General features: G+C 41.4%; 1 protein-coding gene across 2 annotated transcripts; it reads left to right on the forward strand.

The window, feature by feature from the left end:
• Nucleotides 1–3,265: 3,265 nt before the first annotated feature.
• Nucleotides 3,266–23,247, forward strand: LOC110299329 (uncharacterized). 2 transcript variants are annotated; one of them, XM_021169006.3, is made up of 6 exons: nucleotides 3,266–3,407; nucleotides 4,976–5,098; nucleotides 8,305–8,357; nucleotides 9,300–9,426; nucleotides 11,322–11,420; nucleotides 19,813–23,247. In XM_021169006.3, exons 3-6 carry the CDS (start codon nucleotides 8,325–8,327, stop codon nucleotides 21,621–21,623), a joined length of 2,070 nt encoding a protein of 689 aa, XP_021024665.1. In that variant the 5' UTR covers nucleotides 3,266–3,407; nucleotides 4,976–5,098; nucleotides 8,305–8,324; the 3' UTR covers nucleotides 21,624–23,247. The 2 variants fall into 2 exon arrangements, with proteins under 2 accessions (XP_021024665.1, XP_021024664.1); XM_021169005.3 differs by having other exon boundaries at nucleotides 4,976–5,090.
• Nucleotides 23,248–23,925: the final 678 nt, after the last annotated feature.

Here is a 23,925-nt window from a genome sequence, read left to right on the forward strand (position 1 = left end):
CCCAAGGGTTTAGAGATGCCAGAGCTATGGGGTAGATGCTGAGGAAAGCTAGTAACAGTGTGTTGCAGCCAACAAAAATGAAAGGAGTTGGAGATCTGATGTCAAAGAGGATTTTGGGGGTGGGCGCTGGTGAGATGGCTCAGCAGTTAAGACTGCTCTTCCAAAGGTCCTGAGTTCAAATCCCAGCAACCACATGGTGGCTCACAACCATCTGTAACAAAATCTGATGCCCTCTTCTGGAGTGTCTGAAGACAGCTACAGTGTACTTACATATAATAAATAAATAAATATTAAAAAAAATAATGATTAAAAAAAAGAGGACTTGGACATCAGACATGGAGATGCAGAGTTTGGAGTCTGCTGAGCTCGTTTTCAGTCCTGTTTTGGTCAAGTATTTCCTCACTGTGCTCCCGTTCTTTCCTGTGCCATAATATGTTAGGAATATTTGATCTACATTTTGATTTTATAGGGGATTACAGTTAAGAGATTGCATGAATCTCAGAATAGGTTTTAAACTTTAAAACATTGTTGAAACTGTGATAGACTGTGGGGACTCTTGAAGTTGGACTAAATGCATTTTTCATTATGATATTACTACAAGTCTATCTATCAAACTCAGAGATCTGCTTGCTTCTTCCTTGAGTGCTGGGATTAAAATTGTGTGCCACTGGAGAGGTGGTGGTGGCTCATGTCTCTAATCCTATCACTGTGGGAGGCAGATCTCTGAGTTCTGTGTCAGCCTGGTCTACAGAGTGAGTTTCAGAACAGCTTTTAGGGCTACACAGTAAAAAACATATGTCTAAGAAGAAAAAAGAAAAAAAGTTGCATTGTAACACCCTGAACTGTGAACGAGTGTTCTTTCTTATACCTGTTACAGGGAGATGTTCTGTACCGTGTGACTGACAGGTAGTCTACAACCTGTGCTTGCAGTCAGGCTGTCCAATTCCTGGACACCAGGTGAGAGGGAAGGACTCTGTTAACTGGGAGCCCATATGGAGAGTGAGCTAGGAGTTTTATGGAAGGAGTCTAGGAAAAGAAGCTACTGGAGGAGGGTCACATGGAATGAGAGACTCCATTTGGATTTGGTCTGGTGAGCCTTCTGCACTGCTCATCTCAAGCTCAGCAGCTCCTGTGGGTTTAATGGGACGAAGGCCCTGAACAGACTCCTCCAAGATGCTTACTTAATGCAGCATCCGGTGCAACGGCGGCACAGCACTGTCTGTGTAGTGGTTGTGGGTGCATGGTCTCCCCAGAGACGGGGCTCTGTAGCTGCCCTGCTGATCCAGCCAAGGCTGTGAAATCCGAGTGCTACACAGAGGGTCCTTCATCCATTGTTAGAGCAGACCAGGGAACACCCACAATGCCGCTGTTGTAACCAGATACTTGGGAGGCAGAGGCAGGCAGATCTCTGTGTTCAAGTCCAGCTTGGTCTACAGAGAGAGTTCTGGGACAACCAAGGAGAAACAGAGAAATCTTGTCTCAAAAAAAACCTGAACCCAACCAACCGAAACCTAAACCAGGCAACCACAGCCACAAAACAAACAAACAAACAAACAAACAAACAAACCAACCAACCAAACAAAAAACATGTAAGAACATGGCAGAAGTATGGAAACCAATGTTCATTGTGGGGAGGGGAGGCTCACTCACAGGATAGATGTGGAAGAGGATGGGTGTGAAGTGAGGATCCATCGGGAAGGGGGAAGGGATGCAGGGATTTCTCAACACATGCCTATGGTCACCTTTAAGGAATACCTTAAAATAGATGGAGTCTTTCATTTTTAAAAGTGCAGTATAAAATATTCAAGATATTGGCTTCCCCCTCCCTCTGCAAAAAGCATAAAAAGGGAAGCTTTAAACAGAAGCATCTCCAGGTAACGGGCATTTCTGCCAGGAGTGTGTATACAACAACACCCTCCCTTCAAGGCCCCCTGATTCCATTAAAGTTTAATTGTCTTGATTTTTATTCTGTCCGCATTCATAGCTGATGATGCTGTCTAAATCATCTATGCCCTGTTGCTTTGCTGGATTTCTTCTATCAGTTATTGAGACTGAAAACTTTTGTATGCAATGCTGGATTTGGCTGTTACTCCTTATTTCTCTATTGGACGTTTCCCCTCATGTTTTGAAGGTGTGGTATTACACGCATACTGTTTATTTTAGTTTTTTAGACAGGTCTTCATTAAATAGTCCTTGGTGGCCTCATCTCATAGACATTCACTGGCTGTGTCTCCCCATTGCTGGGGTCACATGCATGTGCTACCACGCCCAGCCAAGGATATTTTCACTTGATGACTTGCTGTCTCTGTTATCGATGTTAGTACTGGCGATGCTCTTTGTCCCCCAGAACTGCCTCCATTTTAAAGTTGACTTAAGTCTTTTTTTTTTTTTTTTTTTTTTTTTTTTACTATTGTGAGGATGGTCATTTTGAATCGGCTAGAATATTTAACACATTTTCTGTAGTTAACACTTATCTGCAAATCTAATGTGACACCTATACTTTAGCATTTACATAATTTACAGTACATTTAATGCAATTAGTTTTATTACTAGGATTGTTTAGTCTTTTCACAATTTCTTTCTATCATGTTTGGAAAAAGTTCTCTGTATAACAAGAGAAAAAACAAAAGTGGTTTCGAAAGTATCATAGTGTCATGTTACAATAAATGTGTCTATCCTATAAAAAAGAGGCATATGTTTTGGGTTTGTGTTTTGTTTTGTTTTTTAGTTTTTTGTTTTTTTAGGATACTTACGCGTGCTAGTCATTCATCCTCCAACAGGAGGTAAATGACTGCCTATTGAACACAGTTCTGGTGATACATACAGATGTAGTCGTCACTCAAATTTTTCTATCTAGTCAACAGGGACACCGAACCCTGGAAGGGTCCAGAATATCTGGCTCTTCGAAATCGTTAATGTAAACTACCCAACGTTAAAAACCAACCAATTCTTTAGTTCAGTCTTTTCAAATTTGCCATAGTCCCTAGCAGAGCACAGCGTGGTGGAATCCCACTCAGTGGGACTCAGGCAAAGCGTCCGTCCCGATCTGATCTTACTTCCTATTCTAAATTTTAAAATTTCCGCTCGTCCGTCCACGCCACAGGAGAGAAAATCAGCTAAACACAGAACAACACGGGATTCCGTTTTGATCCCAGGAGGCCGCCTCCCCTCGAAGCACGGGGAGCCCCCTGCCCCCCACCGTGGGAACTCCCACAAGCCTCTGGGCCCAGTTCCCGGATGGGCTGGGCTAAGTTGCATGCTGGGACCTTTTGGAAACGCCGGGCTTCTTGAAGGCTCCTCTTAGCTCCGGACGCCGCGAAGGGTCTTTGGCATCCCGGTGCCACCAATACGGAAGGTCTGATCTTTCTGGTCCGAAGAAACTGCTGGTTGGCTTCGGTCTCCACAGAGTAAGGCGGGCTGGGTGTCGGTGTGGGCGCTGGTGTAGGGTGAATGGAGCTGTTGACGCGTACGGGCGTGTGTGAGCGTGTGTGAGCGTGTGTTTGTGTGGGTGGGTGGGCGCGCGCTCGCGTGCGTCTCTCTGTGCATGCACACCTTGAGCTCTCTGCGTCATCTGTGCCACTGTGCTTATCATTTTCTTTCAAGGCCACAGGGGTTGGAGCAGAGGGCTAAGCATCACTAAGGAGAAGTCAGGTGCGGTGTCTGAAGGGAAGCTTTCCCTGAGGTACGCACGAGTTTGGGAGGTGCTTTTAAGGCCGGAAGTGCCTCCGAGGGTCGCCTAGGAGGGCAGCTCTCTGTTGAATTCCCTAAGTTTCTCAGAGCTGTATCCATGAGAGTGTTGAGGGACGTGAAGAAAAATGCTCGGTGAGGATGCTCCCGGATATAGTCTGAGATCTGGTGGAATTATCAGTAAATGAAGGAGGAACGTGAAAATTGATACCTTCACCTCTGGGGCCCATACGTTGTCCCTTCCCTTTCCACTTAGTACTCACCTTATCATTTCAATGAACCCCGCCTTTTCTTCTCTACAATCACCCCTTTCCTAAGATGTTCAAGGTAGGAACCTCCAGAGGTTAACGTTAGGTCTCTCAAACTCTGATTTTATAAATCGATTTCTATTTGGATGGCATCGCATATCAGATGCGCTCCTTTGATCCTTACAGGCCTTGTTTTCAAAGCAGGCCAGGAATGTCCGGAATAGATGATGTGTTCACTGTGAGGATTATGGCAGTGGGAAAGTGATAGCACTGAATTTGGCATCTTTGAAAGCTAGTGATTTTCTGAGTGTGTGTGTGTGTGTGTGTGTGTGTGTGTGTGTGTGTGCATGTGTGTAATGGGTAACGTTGGCCAGATCCAGATGAGCAATGCCATGATTGATCGCGGGGTGTGGATCTGTGGTATCGGGTTGGAGTCTTGGTTCTGTCCCCTCAGGCTCTCCAGGCCTGTCATGAACCTTAGGATGCCTGTGGTGAAGCCTGTTAGTGCAGTGCTACCATATCCTAAGGGCCTGGTGTGCTTTAGTTCTCTGTGAGGCCATCTTGGGTTCATTCCCCTCAGGGTTCTGCAGGACAAGGGAGTGTGAGAAACAATGCGATTGCTGGTGGATGTTTAAGAAAGCGACTCAAAAGAAAAGCTAGGCTTTGTGGGGTACATTTAATCTCAGAGGTAGAAGCAGGAGGATCACTGTGAGTTCAGGGTCAGCTTGGTCCACATAGCAAGGCTAGCTGGGCCATACAGTGAGATGCTGTTTTACAAACAAGGACAGGAAAATGAATGTGCTAATGCAGAACATATTTTTTTTTACTTTTCAGATAAAAATGTTCATATTGTGCATAGCATAATATTTTGAAGTTTTTCTATACTTTGGGATGACTAAATCTGTCACTTTAGTAGAGAATATGCTTAGTGTCTACTCAAACCCATTAATTGTCACCGTTTTACATGATATATCAGGTAAACTTTTGTTATGTAGGTGAGATTTTGTAATGTTTAATCAACATCTTCTGAACTCGCTTAGGACCTACGCCTCCCACTGTCAACCACGATGCTGCACATCTGGCCTCAGCCACTCAAACCCCGGTACCCAGCATCCTACTTGGTTCTATGAGAAAACAGCTTCAGATTCTACACAAGTAAGATTGTAGGTGTTTTGTCTCAAGATTAATTATTTCAATTTTAAATTATGGGTGTGCGGTTATGTGTGCATGAGCACAGCTCAGAGACCAGAGGTATAGGACCTAATGGTGCGCATACAGATGGAAAATACTCAGAAGTATAAAATAAATAATTTTTTTAAAAAAAGTTTTCATTCACAGAAAGAAAAAAAATTAAAAGTGGAGAATGTAGAGAGAGCACACAATGTGGAGGGAGTGTAAACTAACGCTATCATTGTAGAAAACAATATGGCGGATTCTCGATTACAACTAGAACTGCTATGTGATACAGGAATCCCACTACAGAGTAGTCACACAACGGAAATAAAACCGGTACCCTCCAGAGACATTTACACTCCTGCTTTCAATTCAGCATCATTTATGTAGCTGTGATATGCAGCCCCACCAAGAAATGAGCAGACACATCTGGATTGAGGTTCATGGACACAGTGGAGTGATACCCAGCCATTTGTTCCTCTCCTTGTGATTTCAATGGCTATCACTGAGATGCTAATTTCTCATGTCCTATTTTCTTAAAAAGATTTATTTATGTATTTATTTTACATATATGAGTATACTGTAGTTGGACTGATGGTTGTGAGCTATCCTGTGGTTGCTGGGAATTTGACTTCAGGATCTCTGCTCGCTCTGGCCTAAAGATTTATTTATTATTATATCAAGTACACTGTAGCTGTCTTAAGTTGCACCAGAAGAGGGTGTCAGATCTCATTACAGATGGTTGTGAGCCACCACGTGGTTGCTGGTATTTGAACTCAGGACCTTCGAAGAACAGTCAGTGCTTTTAAGCACTGAGCCATCTCTCTATCCCTCATGTCCTATTAATAGGCCATATTGATGTTCCATTTGGGGAAATAGCTTTTTCTGGTTTTCCTTTTTTTAAATAGGAAGTTTCCTTGCCACTGACTTGTCTGCATTCCTTATAAAGTCGCTGTGCAGTTTAGATGTTAACACCTTGTCGGATGTACAGTTTGCAATTATTCTCTCTTATAGTCTAGACTATTTGCTGTGTGTAGTATTTTTTATGTAATTGGCCTCCATAAACCCACAGGGAATGGCACTATTATGAGTTGTGTGACCTTGTTGGAATAGGTGTCACCTTTCTGGAGGAAATGTGTCACTATGGGGGTGGACTTTGAGGTCTCCTATGCTCAAGTTATGCCTTCTCCAGCACCAGGTCTGCCTGCACGCTGCCATGCTTTTTGCATGATGATAATGGACTGAACTTCTGAAACTGGAAGCCAGCTCTGATTAAATGCTTTCCTTTATAAGAGTTGCTGTAGTCATGGTGTCTCTTCACAGCACTAGAAACCCTAACTAACACAGTGTAAAAGTTTTTAGTTTGGTGTAATTCCCATTTGCCCATTTGGTTTTGTTACTTATGTTTTTAGAGTAATACCAAAAATATCCAGTGTCATGGAGACTATATTTTTCTAGTAGCTTCAGTTTGTAAATTGTAATCTGTTTTGAGTGGTGCCTCTGAAGGTCCAATGTCATTGTACTGAATGTTAAAACTGAGTCTGACTAGCACCAGTGATTGCAGCACCACATAGGCCAGGCTGGTCCGAGACTCTGAGCAAGCCTCCTACATCAACCTCCCAGGGCTGGAATTATAGACCCATGCTGCCACATCCAGCAGACCCTCCTGGGCTTTTATCTCTGGCCAACTTTGTCAGTCATCAACTTTAGGAAGCATAAACAGTTATAAATGTCATGACACTAAAACTATTAGAGAAATATAAAGATAGGGGCTGTGGCGATGGCTCAGTGGGTACAGTGCATGCAAGCATGGAACTGTGCAGTGCAGGATGCAGCAGTGCATGTCTGCAGTGCCAGCCCTCCTATGGCAAGACGTGGGGTGGAGACAAGAGAATCCCTGGCAGACTGGCTAGCTTGGTGTACGCAGAGGGAAGGATGGATAAGGAAAGAAGGAAAAATTGTTTATGAATCTTGTAGGGCGACAAAAAGTATGATTTCATAAGATTATCAGATGTTGTCTTAGGGTTTTACTGCTGTGAACAGACACCATGACCAAGGCAACTCTTATAAAGAACAACATTTAGTAGGGGCTGGCTTACAGGTTCAGCGATTCAGTCGAGTATGATTAAGATGGGAGTATGACCGAGTCCAGGCAGGCATGGTGCAGGAGGAGCTGAGAGTTCTGCATCTTCATCTGAAGGCTGCTAGGAGAAGACTGACTTCCAGACAGCTAGGATGAGGGTCTTAAAGCCCACACTCACAGTGATATACCTTCTCCTACAAGACTACACTTCCTAATAGTGCCACTCCTCGGGCTGAGCATATACTAACCATCACAGATGTTTTACTTGAAAGTTGGGTGTGGAGATCCATGGCTGTAATCGCAGCATGGGACATGGAGGAAGGAGCTTTAGGAGTTCAGGGCCAGCCTAAGATATAGAAGAGGCCGTCTCAAAAACAAACGATAACAAAGTGTACTAAGGTTTAGACCTGTTGGCCAGAGCACTAGGTCCCCATTTGGTGATGGCTGCTCCCTAGGGCAAAGATAGGGAGATCTGAGGGTTGTGTGTGACGAGTTATTTCTCTGCCAGTGAAATGAGCCAATTCAAGCCAGATTTTTATCTATATCTACATCTACATCTACACCTGTGTCTGTATATGTATGTATATATGTACACACACACATATGCAGGTTTATTGGGAAGCTGCCCTCCAGTGAATTCACTGCCCAGAGAAATTGCCACGCTAAGGGAGAGGGGATGGAGAAGAGAGGAAGGGAGAGAGAGTGGAGCAGAAAGGGGAGAGGGCGAGAAGGAAAGGGAGCCGGAGAGACCCAAAATATCTGTATTACATAAGGGAAGACCCTGTGGGGGAAGGTCAGCCCAGCCCCTGGCCTGGAAAGTTCAGGGTTGGGGCAGGACCTGCCAGGTAGAGACTGAGGGATACTGCGAGAACCTGGAGACCTAATCTGTTTTGGTGTGTAAAATACGCACCTCAGCCCCTTGTCCCTGGGTCTGAAAACTAACTGTGTGCTGCTCAGAGCTTGAGAGTAGAGGGTCAGTGCTGCTGAGTGTAGTACAGAGGACAAGGTGGTCCTCACACAGCCCAAGACAGTAGTCGATGACATCACAGTGACAGAAGTCAGCCTGGGAACATCAAGTCACAATGCAGTGATGGCTTTCTTTTTGTCCCCCAGGGGAGGAAGCCTGAAGAAGAATGGCCAGCTCTAATTCTCAAGACATGGTTTGTGTAAGTTGACATTTTTCTCTTTGACATAGGGCGACTTTCAGGCTAGGTGACACCTGCCCTCTTTCCCTCTTGAAGCTTCCCAAGGATCCGGAATCCCCCAGCCCAGTCTGCCCCTTTCCAGTGAGGGCTGGCAGGTCTGAGCACTTCCTGTCTGTGCCTCTTCCCAGCTGGCACTGGGGTTGTCTTTGAATGCATTCCTCCACACGTGCTCTCTGCTTGGTCTGTGCTCAGGGAGGACTGTCCCTGCAGTGGAGGTGTCAGTCCCACAGGGAAACAGGGGCCTTGGGGGCTTCAGAGCTTTGAGGGGATGGTCTCATTGAGTGCCCTGGGAAACCTGAATGACATCTGAGGTGTTGTCAGGCTGATGACCCAGAGTGTAAGAGTGAGTGTCCCCTGTGCATGTGTGTGACAAGGTGACCTGCTTGAGGAGGCTTTAGGAGGGAGAGAGTTCAGGTAACAGAGGGGAAAAGTCATCCAGGCTGTGATAGGGAGGTGATTGCGGTCTCCAGAGGGGAAGACCTGAGACACATTGTCACCTGGAAAGGTTTTTGATTTTTTTTTTTAATGGTACAATAGGTTAAACATAATATGCACATAATGTGGACTCTTACATAGTGTATAAAATCATTATCATGACAAAAAGTCTTAATGACATCATGTGATAGCATAATAAACTCAAGGACTCACAGCAGTCCTTATGTAATTTACCCTGATCCCAGGTGACATTTCCCTTCTGTGGGTATAACCTGAGGGATGTGGGTGGAGTGGAGAGGCACAGGTATTGGCTATGTAGGTGGGCACAGTCGTCGTTTATGGGGGGCTCGTGCAGTCAGGTGCCTTGAGCATTCCCTTATGGCTCCCTTCCCACGCTTGAGTCCTTTCCCTCTGGTTTCCATCTTGAAAGCTTCCCCAGTTTCACTCTCCTTGTGTTTGCTCTTTCAGGGGTCAGTGACATTTAAGGATGTGGCTGTTGACTTCTCTCAGGAGGAGTGGGCCTGCCTGGATGCTACTCAGAAGGTCTTATACAGGGACATGATGTTGGAGACCTACAGCAACCTGGTCGCAGTGGGTAAGGCTGTGCCCCATGAATGGGGGATGTGTCCTCTACACTGTGGGCTTTCCTCACTCTGAATTAAAGGACAGTGACATCTTTCCAGTGGTAGCTGAAGCTGGGATGGAGGCCAATTCCTGTCATTGCTTCTCTGAGAAGGCTGAGACAGGAAGATTGCTGTGAGTGCAACGTCACCCTCAGATATGTCCTGAGTTCCAGGCTAGCCTAGTCTGCAGGGTGAGGCCTTGTTTCAAACAAAACAAGGCACACAAATAAATAAAATAAATAAAGAGATAAATTCATAGATAGAATCTTGGGCTAGAGAGGTAGCTTAGTGGTTAAGAGAACCAGAAGTTCTTGCACACGATCCAGGTTCAATTCTCAGCACCGCAGATGGGGCTCACAACTACGGTAACTCCAGTTCCTGGGGATCTAATTAATGCCCTCTTCTGACCTTCATGGTCATACACACATTTGGTGCTCATACATACACATACATACATACATACATACATACATACACTCATATACACATAAAATAAAATTTAGTTAATTGAATCCAAAAGAGATAGCTGAGTTCCTCCTTCTTCCCAAAGCAATAGTTTGAGATTTCTTTGGTCCCGAATAGGAGCTTCATGAAGCCCCTGCTTTCCCACTCCTTGTTGGTCCTCCCAGTGAGCTCTAGGTTCAGGGAGAGACCCTGCCTCAGACACTAAAGTGGACACCAATCAACAAAGACACCTGACATTCGCCTCTGCCCTATCCAGACATGCATGCACGCATACATTCACACACACACCTGTCATGCACAACTAAATGCAAGAGCCGTTATGATTTACTTTGTAATGAATCAGTAGAGTTGACTCAAAGCAGAAGTGGACACATTCTGTTTCCTCCAATGAAGCTACTTTGTAGTGGAAGCTTTGGGGTGTGAAGTTTGTCTCTCCCAGTGAGCAAGTCTGTAAGGATGAGGTGTGGATGTGAAGGAAGGCAGTGTCATGACAACGATGATAGCAGTTCCCAAGGCTGGGGATGGAACTCAACAGAGGCACACTTCCCCAGGATGCTCACGGCAGCATCACGAAGGAAATACATGGAAATTGAAAGAAACGGTGATTTTGTTTTCATAGAGATCAGACACTTTTCAAGTATTTGAAGTAGTATTTAATCTTAATATTGGCCCTACTCATAAACTACTCCTAAATACTACTACTACTTATTATTGTTAATTATTATTAATTGCTTTTGTTGAGACCATGTCTCACATAGTGCAGGCTTGCTTTGGACTTGCTAAGAAAGTAAACCCAGCCTTGAGCTTCTCCTCTGCCTGCTTACACTCTTCAAGTATTGTGACCTCTGTGTTCGCACCACCATGCCCAGTTTTTAGATGGAAAATTGAGCATAGAACCCTATGGGACTCGCCTAAATGAATGCCATTACTAGTGAGCTGCAGAGATGGGGTCTACACTAGGCAATATAGCCTGCGAGTTCATGTTCTCACCACTCAGTTCTGCTTTCCTCTTAAGTGACAAGCCTGAAGTCTTTCCTCAGCATTATTTTGACTTTTAGAATGTTGTATTTGTTTTTTTTTTTTTTTTGAGACAAGAATCTTGCATTGCAGCCTAGAGGGCCTGGCTCATTCCCCCACCTACTGTATAGACTTTTATAATAAGTCTGTATTTTAAAAATCTGGACAGGCAGAGAATGGTGGCACACAGTTTTTGTCTCAGCATTTGGGAGGCAGATGCAGGCAGATCAAGTAAGTTCAGGCCAGCCTTGTTTTCCTATCAGGTTCCAGGACATCCTGGGATAATTAGACTGAATCTCCAAATAATAATGATAATGATAATAATAATAATAATAATAATAATAAAAAGGTCTATACTATGTGTCATCTCTTTCTTTCTTTTAAGTGGGACGTTGCATTTCTAAGCCAGATCTGATCGTCTTACTAGAGCAGGAGAAAGAGCCCTGGATGGCTGTGAAGGAAGAAACAGACAGGCCGAGCCCAGGTGAGTAAGAGTGAGGTGAGCCTGCAGCCCTGCCAGGCACAGATGTGGTCAGAGAGGCTCCATGTGAGATCATCTCAAAGTATAGCAGGACTGGAGCAACGGTTTAGTGGTTAGGAGTACTTCCTGCTCTTACAGAGTACCCAGGCTTGGCTCCCGATACCCACTCAGTTTCCAACACCCACATGCAGTTTTGCAAGCTGCTACACTCCAATTGCAAAGGGTCTGATGCTGGTTTTTTGGCTTCCTTGGAGACCAGGCCTAGAAATGGTGTGTTTACATACATACACTCACAGAAACATATAAAATGAAGATAACTGGATCATTAAAAACAAACAAAACCCGACGAAATAACAGTAACAAGAAGCATTGTTCCCATATTAAACAGCAGACGAAAAAGAAAATGTTCTCTAAATGAACTTTGACAGCATTTGCCTTATGTGCTGTGTTTATGTCTACAACTCCATGTTTAGACAGTTCTTGAACTTTGATGGTAAGTTAGTAATGTACACTTGATACGAAGTATTCAGTGCATCCCTTTGTAGGATATAATCTAGGCTTCCATCAGTCGTAGTTAATGTAAACAAGCTTGTTACTCTCATACTAATAAAATGATCATCTCAAATGATCGTCAGAAGGAGTTCTCTCTCTCTTTTGATTTTTTTTGTTTGTTTGGTTTTTTTGGTTTTTTGTTGTTGTTGTTGTTTTGAGACAGGGTTTCTCTGTATAGCCCTGGCTGTCCTGGAACTCTCTCTGCAGACCAGGCTGGCCTCGAACTCAGAAATCTGCCTGCCTCTGCCTCCCAAGTGCTGGGATCAAAGGCGTGCGCCACCACCACCCAGCCAGAAGGAGTTTTCTTTATGAGGTTTTCCCTGTTGAATGACTTTTGAGATTGATTTTAGCTTTCCGAACATTTCATTGTCAAACCTCTGGAATGTATTTATTAGATTTTCGTAGTCTTTTCCCCCAGCTTTTATTGAAAATAGATGTGTTTTCTCACATAATATATGCTGATTATGGCTTCCCTTCCCTCTGCTCACTGTAGAACTCCCAGTTCCTTCTCATCTCTCCTCCCCTCTGCATCCACTCCCTTTCTGTCTCTCCTTCGAAAACAGACTACTAAGGGATAGTAATAATATAATAAAATAAAATAAGCTAAAACAAAACTAACACATTGGAATTGGACAAAACAAACAAAAAGGAAATAGCCCAGGAAAAGGCAAAAGATACTGACCCACTTCTCTGCATCCTCACGAATCCCATAAAAACACTAACTTGGAAGCCATAATAAATTCACATGCAAAGGTCCTGGCGCAGACTGGGGGGTGCAGGCCCTGTGATACCGTATTTCAGTCTCTGTGATGTCACGTGGGCTTTGGTCATGTTTATTTAGAGGACCTTGTTTTCTTGGTGTCCCTGAGTGCTATGGGGAGGGGGTTGAAGGATACATCCCTTTTATGGCTGAGTGTCCCAAGGTCTCTAATTGTCTACATAGTGTCTGGCTGGGACCTCTGTATTCATTCCCAGCAGCTGCAGAAGGAAGTGTCTCTGATAATTCAGGCTGAACATGAAAATGGCTGATCTATAAGTACAGCAGAATGTCTTTAGGAGTCATTTTATTGCTGCATTTTTGGTTTTGGTTTCGTGTTAGAACAGTTTTAGAGCAGAATCTGTGGTTTTACCCTAGGAGCCTGTCTACTTTCAGCTTCTTGGTGACTGAGTTTTATCTGTCAGGAATGGGTGGCATCTTAGGGAGTGGACCTTAAATAAAATCTTACATTAACCAGCTACTCCCGCCGGCTTTGCCGTCAGCTGTGGCGGCAGCCTGGGTTGTTTGTCGTTTTGCATGGAGTCCCTTTGGTCCACAACTCAGTTAGATTATGTAACCTAGCCCTGGGACTGTAAGCTTTATTAGGGGACAAGAGATGATCATTTGGGACTCTTGTCTCCTCCAGTATTTTTGGCCATTTCATCTAGACAGCCCTCATATATGCGTATACTTTTGGAAGTTTCTCCCGTGTTAGATATCCATACTACTTCTCAAATGCTCCTTACCTTTATCTACTTCTCCTCATGTTTCTCTCCCTCTCCAACTCATCCTCCCATTCTAGCCCCACCCCCATCCATGCATAACTGTATATTCTATTTGCCTTTTCAAATAAAATCTCTGTTTCCCCAGTTTTTTACTCTATATCTAACCTCTGTAGTTCTATGGACTATAGCTTGGTTATCATTAATTTAACAGCTAGTATTATCATATAAGTGAATACATATCATTTTTGTCTTTTCTGAATCTATGATTTTTTTTAGTTCCATCCAGTACTTACCTGAGCATTTCATAATTTCATTTTTTTCAACAGTTGAGGAATACTTCATTTTGTATTTTCATTATCCATACTTCTATTGATAGACACCTAGGTTGTTTCCAGTTTCTGAGTGTTGTGCATAAAGCAGCAGCAAACATGACTGAGCAAGTGTCAGTGTGTTAGGATGACAAATCTGTTGGACATATGCCCAAGAGTGATAGAGCTGGATCTTGAGGTAGAGCAATTCTCACCTCTCTGAGGAATCACCACATAGATTTTCATAGTAGCTGTACAAGTTCACACACACAGCATCAGTGGACGAGTGTTCCCTTTATTCCACATGCTTGTCAGCATGAGCGGTCGGTCACTTGTTTAATGATCTTAGCCTTTCTGATGGGAACAGGATGAAAGCTCAAAGTCGTTTTGATTTGCATTTTTCCCTGTTGGCTAAAGATGTTGAACATTTCCTTAAGTGTGCCTCAGCCATTTGAGTTTCCTCTTTTGAGAATTCTCTGTTTAGGTCGGTATCCCATTTTTTAGTTGGTTTGTTTTCTTGATACCTAGTTTTTTAAGTTCTTTATACAGTTTGGATATAAGCCCTATATGGGATGTGTAGTTGGTGAAATCTTTTCCTAATCTGTAGGTTGCCACCGTGTCTGAATGACAGTGTCTTTTCCTGTGCAGAAGTTCTTCAGTTTTATAAAGCCATGCTTATTAATTACTGATCTCTGTAGCTGTGCTAATGGTATTCTATTCATTCGTTTCCTGTGCTGATGAGTTCAAGTCTACTTTACATTTTTCTTCTTCATGTATCTGGTTTCATGTTGAGATCTTTGGTCCATTTGGAGTCAAGCTCTGTGCAGGGTGATAAGCGTGGATCTTTTTGCATTCTTGTACACGCACCTGGACTTTTTGACTGGCCCCATTTTTTGAAGATGCTTTTTGAAGGGCTTATGTGTGGGTCTTCAATTAATTTCCGTTGACCGACATGTCTGTTTTTGTGACAATTCCATGCTTGTGATTATTTGTCAGACATAATTGTCGCCTAGGAGGCTTACTGCTGAATATACTTACCCTTTTTAACTCTTTCTGAACTCTGGCCGGCTGGTTCAACTCAGCTGTTGTGGCTCAAACTCCTCCCTAAACTGACTGAATCTATCGTCTCTTGGCTTCTCACTGAATTGCTCTGCTTGGCCTCATACTAACTTTTGCAATCTGTTCTAATCTTCTGGCTCCTTCTCATTCTCTGCCTCATTCTGTCTTCACCTGTATCTACTTGTTCTCTCTCTGGACGCTGTCTCTGTACAAATGTCTGAGTAAAAACTACCCTTTGAACTCGATGAATGGAACTGCCACCAAATTAACTGCTACTAACTCAGCTCTACTGTACTACATAGATGTTCTATGTTTATCAGGAAATTGGTCTGTAGTTCTCTTTGTTGAGTCTTTATGTGGTTTGTTTATCAGGGTGCCTATGGCCTCATCAAAGGAATTGGGCAGTATGGTGTTTTGAATAGGTTTGGCCCCCATAGATTCAAGTGTTTCAGTGCTTGGCCATAGACAGTGACCTATATTAGGAGGTATGGCCTTATTGGGTGAGGTTTCAGCCTTGTTGGAAGAAGTGTATCACAGTGTAAGTGGGTTTTGAGTTCTCCTGTAGTGAAGCTCCACCCAGTGAGTTCTCCTGTAGTGAAGCTCCACCCAGTGTAGAATCAGAGACTTTCTGGCTGCCTTCCAAACAAATTGTAGAACTCTTGGCTCCTTCAGCACCATGTCTGCCTGCATGCTGCCATGTTTCCTGCCATGATGATAATTGGCCAAACCTTGGAAACTGTAAGTCCGCCCCAGTTAAATGCTTGCCTGTATAACTATTGCCTTGTTCATGGTGTCTCTTCACAGCAATAAAACCCTAAGACAGGTAATGTTCCTTCTGTTTCTGCTTTGAACAGTAATTTGAGTAGGATTGTCATGAACTCTGCTTTGAAAGTCTAGTATCATTCTGTGCTAAAACCATTTGGCCTTGGACTTTTTATTGTTGGAAGATTTTAAATTACGGATTCTATTTCACTAGTAGGAGTTATAGGTTTGTTTACATGGCTTATTTGGTCTTGTTTTTAACTTCGGTAAGTAGTTTGTATTTAAAAAATCACCCACTTCTTTTAGATTTTCTAATTTGGTGGAGTGCATGTTTTTCCTTATGTCCTAATGATTCTCTGGATTTCCTTGGTGTCTGTGGTTATGTCCTCCTTTTACCTTTAATTTTGCTTTTTTGGATCTTTTCTCTCTGCCTTTGAGGTAATTTGGTTAATGGCTTGGCAGTCTTACTGATTTTCTCAATGAACCAACTCTGTTTATTGATTCTCTGAGTTGTTTTATTGTTGTTTCTGTTTTACTGATTTCATTCCCAAGTTTAGTTATTTTATTTATTTTTCCATCTACTCCTTTTGGGTGTAACTTTATCTTTTTTGTTCTAGAACTTTCAGGTGTAGTGTTAACTAGCTAGTATAAGATCCTTACCAATTATTTTAAGTTGGTACATAATTATATGAACTTTCCTCTTAAAACCATTGTCATCTTGTCCTCTAAGTTTGGGTTTGTTGTGTCTTCATTTTCATTCAATTCTAGAAAGACTTTTAATTTCTTTTTTTTTTTTTTTGGTATTTCGAGACAGGCTTTCTTGTTTCTCTGTATAGTCCTGGCTGTCCTGGAACTCACTCTGTAGACCAGGCTGGCCTCGAACTCAGAAATCCACCTGCCTCTGCCTCCTGAGTGCTGGGATTAAAGGCGTGCGCCACCACGCCTGGCTAGACTTTTAATTTCTTAATTTCTTTCCTGACCCATGTTTTCTTCAGTAATAAGTTGTTCAGTTTCCACGAGTTTGTAAGCTTTCTGTTATTGTTTAATCAGTAGTGGTAGATAGAATTCAAGGTGTTATTTGAATTTTCTGTGTCTTTTGAGACTTGCTTTTTGTCGAAGTATGTGGTTAATTTTGCAGAAAGGATGATGGGGTGCTGAGAAGATCTAGTCTCTTGTGTTTGGGTGATATCTTCTATAAATACCTGTTGAGTCATTTGGTTTATAATTTCAGTTAATGCCAGCATTTCTCTGTTTAGTTTGTCTGGCTGACCTGTCTGTTAGTGAGAGTGCGGTATTGTAGTCTCCCATTATTATTAATGCTAGACTACATTAGCATATGTGATTTAAGCAGAAATATTCTTTTACAAACTTGAGTGCTTTCTGTTCAGTGCATGTATGTTGGTGTTTTGATTGTTGTTTTTTGTTTTGTTTTGTTTTTGATAATCATGTGTTGTCCTTCTTAATCATTTGTAATTAGTTTTGGTTTGTACTCTATATTTTGTCAGATATTTAAATGGCTATACAAGCTTGCTCAAGCAATTCCATTTGTTTAGAAATGGAATATTTTTTCTATCCTTTTGCTCTGAGATGATGTTATTCTTGGTGTTAATGTTTGTTTCTTGGATGCAGCAGGTTTTCTGAATCCATTCTGTTGGCCTGTGTCCTTTTACTGGGCAATAGAGACCATTGATGTTGAGAGATGTCAGGGAGCAGTGTTTTTTGATTTCTCTTACTTTGTTGTGCTGGTGTATCTTTCTCATCTTTTCATTTGCTAATCTGGGATTATTTATTACTTGTGTTTTCTTGGGTATGGTTAGCCTTTTTAGGCTGTAGTTGTCCTTGTGCAGTGGTTCTCAACTTGTGACCCTTTCATAGGGGGTGGCCTAAGACAATTACAAATATCAGATGTCTACATTATGATTCATAACAGTAACAAAATTATTGTTATGAAGTAATAAAATTTTGTGGTGGGAGTCATCACAACATGGGAAACTGTATGAAAGGGTCACCGCATTAGGAAGGATGAGAACCACTGTTCTAGTAGATTTGGTAGCTATAGGGTAGATCTGTATATAGATATAGCTTAAATTTGATTTTATCATGAAATGTCTCTTTTCCATCTATGGTATTAGAAATTTTTCTTGGATATACTAGTCTAGGCTGGATCCGTGGTCTCTTAGAGTCTGTGGTACATCTGTGCAGTCTATTCTGGTTCCTAAAGTCTCAATTGAGAAGCCACGTGTTATTCTAGTAAGTCTACCTTTTTATGTTTCTTGGTCTTTTTCTCTTAACACCTTTTAATATTCTATTTTTGTCCTGTATGTTTAATGTTTTGATTATTATGTGCTGAGGGAACTTTCTTTTTTAGTCCAGTGTAATTGGTGTTCTGATTGCTTCCTGTACCTTGATAGGCATCTCATTCTTTAGATTGGGGAAATTTTCTTTTATCATTTTGTTGAAAATATTTCCTTGCCTTTGACTTAGGTTTCTTCTCCTTCCTCTGTTCCTGTTCCTAGATATGGTCTTTTGTCGGTGTCCCTGGTTTCCAAGATGATTCATATAGGAACATTTTTAGCTTTACCTTTTTCTTTGACAGAGGTATTCGTTTGTACTATCATATCTTCAGTGTCTGCTATTCTGTCTTCCCTCTCTTGTATTCTGTTTGTTAAACTTTCCTCCAAGTTTTCTTTTCTAGTCCCTAATCTTTTAACTTCCAGATGTCCCTCAGTTTGGGTTTTCTTTATTGAGTCTATTTGTACTCTGAGGTCTTGAATTGTTTAATTATTTGGTTTCCATTTATGAATTGTGTTTTCATAGATTTATTTAAAAGGATTTCTTCATTTCCTCTATAATGGCTCCTATCATAGTAATAAAGGCTATTGTAATGGCTTTTTCTTGTGCTTCACCTATGTTGCAGTACTCAGGTTCTGCTATAGTGGGTTTCTAGGCTTTAGTGCACACATACTGTCCTGACTGGTATTGTGTTTTTATATAATATGGCAGATAGACATTGGGTTTGAGAAAATTATAATTCTAGGTGCTGATATGTAGTCTTGTCTTTGTTGGGCGTGCTTTGCTTTTTCTTGCTTTCTTTGGTACTTAGGAAAGTGTGGTGGTTGTGTGTTACCTGGTAGGAAGTTCTTCAGGGGTCCTGATAGATGTTGCCACTAGGGGTTCTAGGTTAAATGTGTTTCTAGGTATTGGGACCTGACACTTAGGAGTGTTGAAGGATCCCACAAGAGGGAGGAAAGCAGGTGTTCCACTAGATCTGCTTAGTCCCCTGGGAATGGGGTCTAAGAGTGAGGAGAGGCTATAGCAGGTGATCTGCTGCAAGCTAAGGATGAGCCTAGGGATTGAAGTTGGAGGAATCCAGGAGAGGTAAAGAGCTTGTTAGTCTACCTGTTTCACTGGCCAGAGTGACCTTCAAACTTCCAGGGCATACCTGTTGGAATTGTGCATTGGGATCAAGCAGTGAGTGGATAAAGGTAAGTTTGGAGATACACAGCTGCATGATGGAGACAGGGAGGCTACAGCAGGTGGTCTGGTACAGATCTAGGGGTGAGATTAGATGAGTGGACTTGGAAGAGAGGAAAGATAGGTAAGGATCTGAAGTTAGTCTACCTGTTTCCCTGGCCAGAGAGACTTATTACTCTTTTTAAAAATTACAATGAATTCTCTCCTGCTTGCTTTCTGTTTTCTTTTTAGCTTGTTCCTTTTTTTTTTTTTTTTTATCAGACAGAGTTTCAGTATATAGTTCAAGCTGGCCTGGAACTCATGACCCTGGTAACTCTGATTCCTTGTTGCTGGTATTACTGCCATTTGAATTACCACCACCACAAATGATTTTTACACACGCACACACAAACATAAACAAACACTTTATGAGATTTTCAGCTTCCTGACAGTTTTCTTAATGTATGACATATATTTTGTATTAGTGTGCTATGTTATTTTCTCATTAGTTGCTTCAAAAAAACTTCACCCCAAAGTGTGTATTATGCAAAAATAAAAACAATCACATAAGATTATTTCAGTATACTTAGTTATAGTCTTGATAAGCAGACATACTTCCATTTCCAAGTGATCTACTATAAGGAGTATTTTCTTAAGGAAAAGTTCATTATTGTTGTTCTCCTTGCTACAGTTTAGCTTCTCAGAAAATGCTTTAGAGTCAGGCCATTTTGTATACAGAAAAATAAAATGCTCTTGTTTTATTCTTTTTTTTTTTTCAGATTTGGAATCAGATTATAAAGCTCAAAAAATATCTCCAGACAACCACATATATACTCTAAATTTACCCGAACAGACCATAAAGCATATAAGTGAAACTTTTGAACTCAAGGGCTCCAGTTTTAGTAATGGCCACAGCTATAGTCCATTCACAGGACTACAGGGTTGTCAAGGAGATGTTGATCAAAAGATTAGTAACAAGGAAAAAATGCTCACTTATACCTGCCACACTCTAACTCACAATATAGAAAATGCATATGAGTGTAAAGAGTATGGGAAGTACTTTGGTTGTAGGTCAACTCTTATACAGCATCAGAGTGTTCACACTGGAGAGAAGCCCTATGAATGTGAGGAGTGTGGGAAGGCCTTCAGACTACAACAGCATCTTACAAGACATCAGAAAGCTCACAGTGGTGAAAGACCTTTTGAATGTAATGAATGTGGTAAATTTTTCAAGCATGGCTCCAGCCTTGTTCAACATAAGATTATTCATGCTGGTGTGAAACCATATGAATGTAATGAATGTGGGAAAGCCTTTAATCGGCGCTCAAACTTCATGCGACATCAGAAAGTTCATTATGACAAGAAACCCTTTCAGAGTAAAGAATGTGGCAGTGCCTTCACTGTTCTAGCACAGCTCATCACTCAGCCTCAGAACATTCATAATGGAAAGAAATCATTTGAGTGTAAACAGTGTGGAAAGATATTCAGTAGTGGTTCCTACCATATCCAACACCAGAGTATTCATTCCAGTGAGAAAGCCTTTGGGTGTCACGTATGTGGGAAGGCTTTTCGGCTTCAGGTATACCTTTCTGAGCATCAGAAAACTCACACTGATGAGAAGCCTTTCAAGTGTAATCTCTGTGGGTCAGTCTTCAGACGTAAGTACCACCTTACTGAACATCAGAGAATCCATACTGATGTGAAACTATATCAGTGCAAGGAATGCGGGAAATTATTTCGTCGACGCTCAAATTTTATGGAACATCAGAGTATTCACACTAATGTGAAACCTTTCAAGTGTAAGCTGTGTGGGTCAGCCTTCAGACTTCAGTCCCTACTTAGTCAACATCAGAGAATTCATACTGATGAGAAACCATACCAGTGCAAGGAATGTGGGAAATTCTTTCGTCGAAGGTCAAATTTTACTGAACATCTGAGTATTCACACTAATGTGAAACCTTTCAAGTGTGAGCTGTGTGGGTCAGCCTTCAGACTTCAGTCCCTACTTAATCAACATCAGAGAATTCATACTGGTGAAAAACCATACCAATGCAAGGAATGTGGAAAATTCTTTCGTAGAAGTTCAAATTTTACTGAACATCGGAGTATTCACACTAATGTGAAACCTTTCAAGTGTGAGCTGTGTGGGTCAGCCTTCAGACTTCAGTCCTTACTTAATCAACATCAGAGAATTCATACTGGTGAAAAACCATACCAATGCAATGAATGTGGGAAATTCTTTCGTCGAAGATCAAATTTTACTGAGCATCTGAGTATTCACACTAATGTAAAACCTTTCAAGTGTAAGCTGTGTGGGACAGACTTCAGACTTCAGTCCCTACTTAATCAACATCAGAGAATTCATACTGGTGAAAAACCGTATCAATGCAAGGAATGTGGGAAATTCTTTCGTAGAAGTTCAAATTTTACTGAGCACCTGAGTATTCACACTGGAAAGAAACCCTTCGATTGTAAGAAATGTGGAAAAGTCTTTAGACTTAATATACATCTTATTCGCCACCAGAGATTTCATAATGGTGAGAAGGTAAAGAGTGTGGAGAGGCCTTTTATCTTAAGAGCCATAAAATAATTTATTCATGTCAGAAATGTTTGAATGCAAGGAATGTGGGAAGTCCTTCAAACTTGTTTTCACTGTTGTTTGGCATAGGGTTATTCATGCTGCTGTGAAACAATATGAATGTAATGAGTGTGGGAAAACCTTTAATTGTTCAAACCTCATGCAACATCAGAAAGTTGATTCTGATGAGAGACTCACTTAGTGTAAGGAATGTGAAAAGGCCTTCACTGTTCTGGCTCAGCTTACTAGGCACCAGAACATTCATGCTGGAAAGAAATCCGCTGAATGTGAGTAGTGCTGGTCAGCCTTCAGACTTAGTGCCAACTTATTCAACCTCAAAGAATTCATACTGATGTGCATCCCTATCATTGCAAGGAATGTGGAAAGGCTTTGTTAGTGGTCCAAGTCTTAGAATTCATGAGAGAACTCACAGTTGTGATTCACACTCATGAGAGGCCTTACCAGTATTAAGAATGTATAAAGGCCTTTAGTCAAAAATTAAGCTGGTTGGGCTCTAGAGTTCATATTACTAGAAGCCTTATGAATATAAAGAATGTGAAAAGGCCTTTAGCAATAATTCTAAGCTACCTGTATATTAGAAAATTTATACTGATGAGAAACCCTATGAATATAAGAAGTATGGGAAAACATTTAGAATTAGTTCATCCTTCCATGCACATTGGAGAATTCATACCAGTGTAAAACCTTGTCACTGTAAAGAATGTGGAAATAACTTCAATTGGAGATCAAGTCTTCTTCAACATAAAAGAATCCATGCTGGTATGAAACCTTTTGAATACAAGGAATGTAGAAACATAACAGAAATAGCAAAGCTCTTAAAGCTCTTGAGAGAGGACAGGTACATCTGAAACCCTATAGATGCAAAGGCTGTGAAAGCCCTTATTGTCAATGATAAGCTTACACAATATCAGAAAGTCCATGATCATCAGGAGTCCTGTGCATGTAAGGAATGTGGACAAGCCTTTGTATGAAAATTTCACTGAAGATCAGAGCACTCATATTCTTAAGTCTATGACTGAGAAGATTATGGGAAGAACTTTAGGATGCCTTTTGGTTTGGTCAACGTCATAGTATTCATATATTCCTAGTGGGACAAACCCTTTGAAAATGTGAATGTGGGAAGTCTGTTCAGAGGAAGTACTCTGTTGAGAATGTCTTTAAATGTCATAAATACAGGGGAGCCAGCATTATTTTGATTTACTCTCTTGTTAGTTGTATAATCTTAATTTATCAATCATTAGTCACCCAGGACAGTCAACTTATGGAGAGCAGTTATTGGAACTAGGTTTACCTGCGATGACTTCATTGTCACCATTCACATCCCACTGCTTCTGTGATATTAGACTGGATGTTTACTTTGTTTTTGTATAATTTGTTAATGGCTAGCACAGCACCAGCCAAAGTTGTAACAACAGAGTTATAATAGATAATAAAATCCTTGTGAGTATTTGGTCAGTACTCATGTTCTGTAAAGTGGCTTCTACAGTGTTCTTGCTTTCATCAACATTACTGCAACTCTTATGAAAAGATAATTGTACTTTAGATGGTTTAGGAAAGCCACGTGCATTCATTCACTGTTAAATTTTAAATAACTTCATTCTGGGTACATCTAATAAAGGAACATGAAAAGATTTGAATTGTGAGTCCATTCATTAAATATTTGTATAGAGATTTTAAAAATATAGTCTTGATGAATAAGTACTTACTAAAGGGGTTAAACCATTTTTAAAAATTAAAACTGATTATTTTTGCCCTCTACCCACATCTGAAGATAAACTACACATTTGTGATAAGACAAGGAAGTCTACAGGATCCCCCATTTCTTAGTCTTGCTGAGGTCATTTCAGGTTTGACTAGAATTGCCTTGATGGAGAATCTCATGGAATATTACCCAACTCTGTTCTAGGATCTGGAGGTCAAAATGTCTCTGATAATTTATCCTGGTATATGTTAAATGGCCTGTGTCCAGCCTACCTGCTTATCTTGGCTTCTTTTAAACTTCCTGCTTGGGCAAAAGCTCCCCCTGCAGCTGTTGAGCAAGGTAATAGAATGTGGGTTTTGCTCTCAATGCTTGGAGGTATACTTGGGTCCCAAATACCTGAATGTACTCAGAGCTGTCTGGAGTTATTTTTCAGTTGGCCATATACTGTCTGAGTGGTGTTCTCATAACAACCAAAATAGCCAAATTGAAACTACTTAGAAAAATACCTGTATGAAGTTTTTTATGCTTATGGGAAACTTGAAATAGTCAAGAACTCACTTCTGGATCATTACTTAGATTTAAAGTTGTTAA

Source organism: Mus caroli, unplaced genomic scaffold (genome assembly GCF_978045245.1).
Source record: "Mus caroli unplaced genomic scaffold, Mus_caroli_1 scaffold_8, whole genome shotgun sequence".
NCBI lineage: Eukaryota > Metazoa > Chordata > Mammalia > Rodentia > Muridae > Mus > Mus caroli.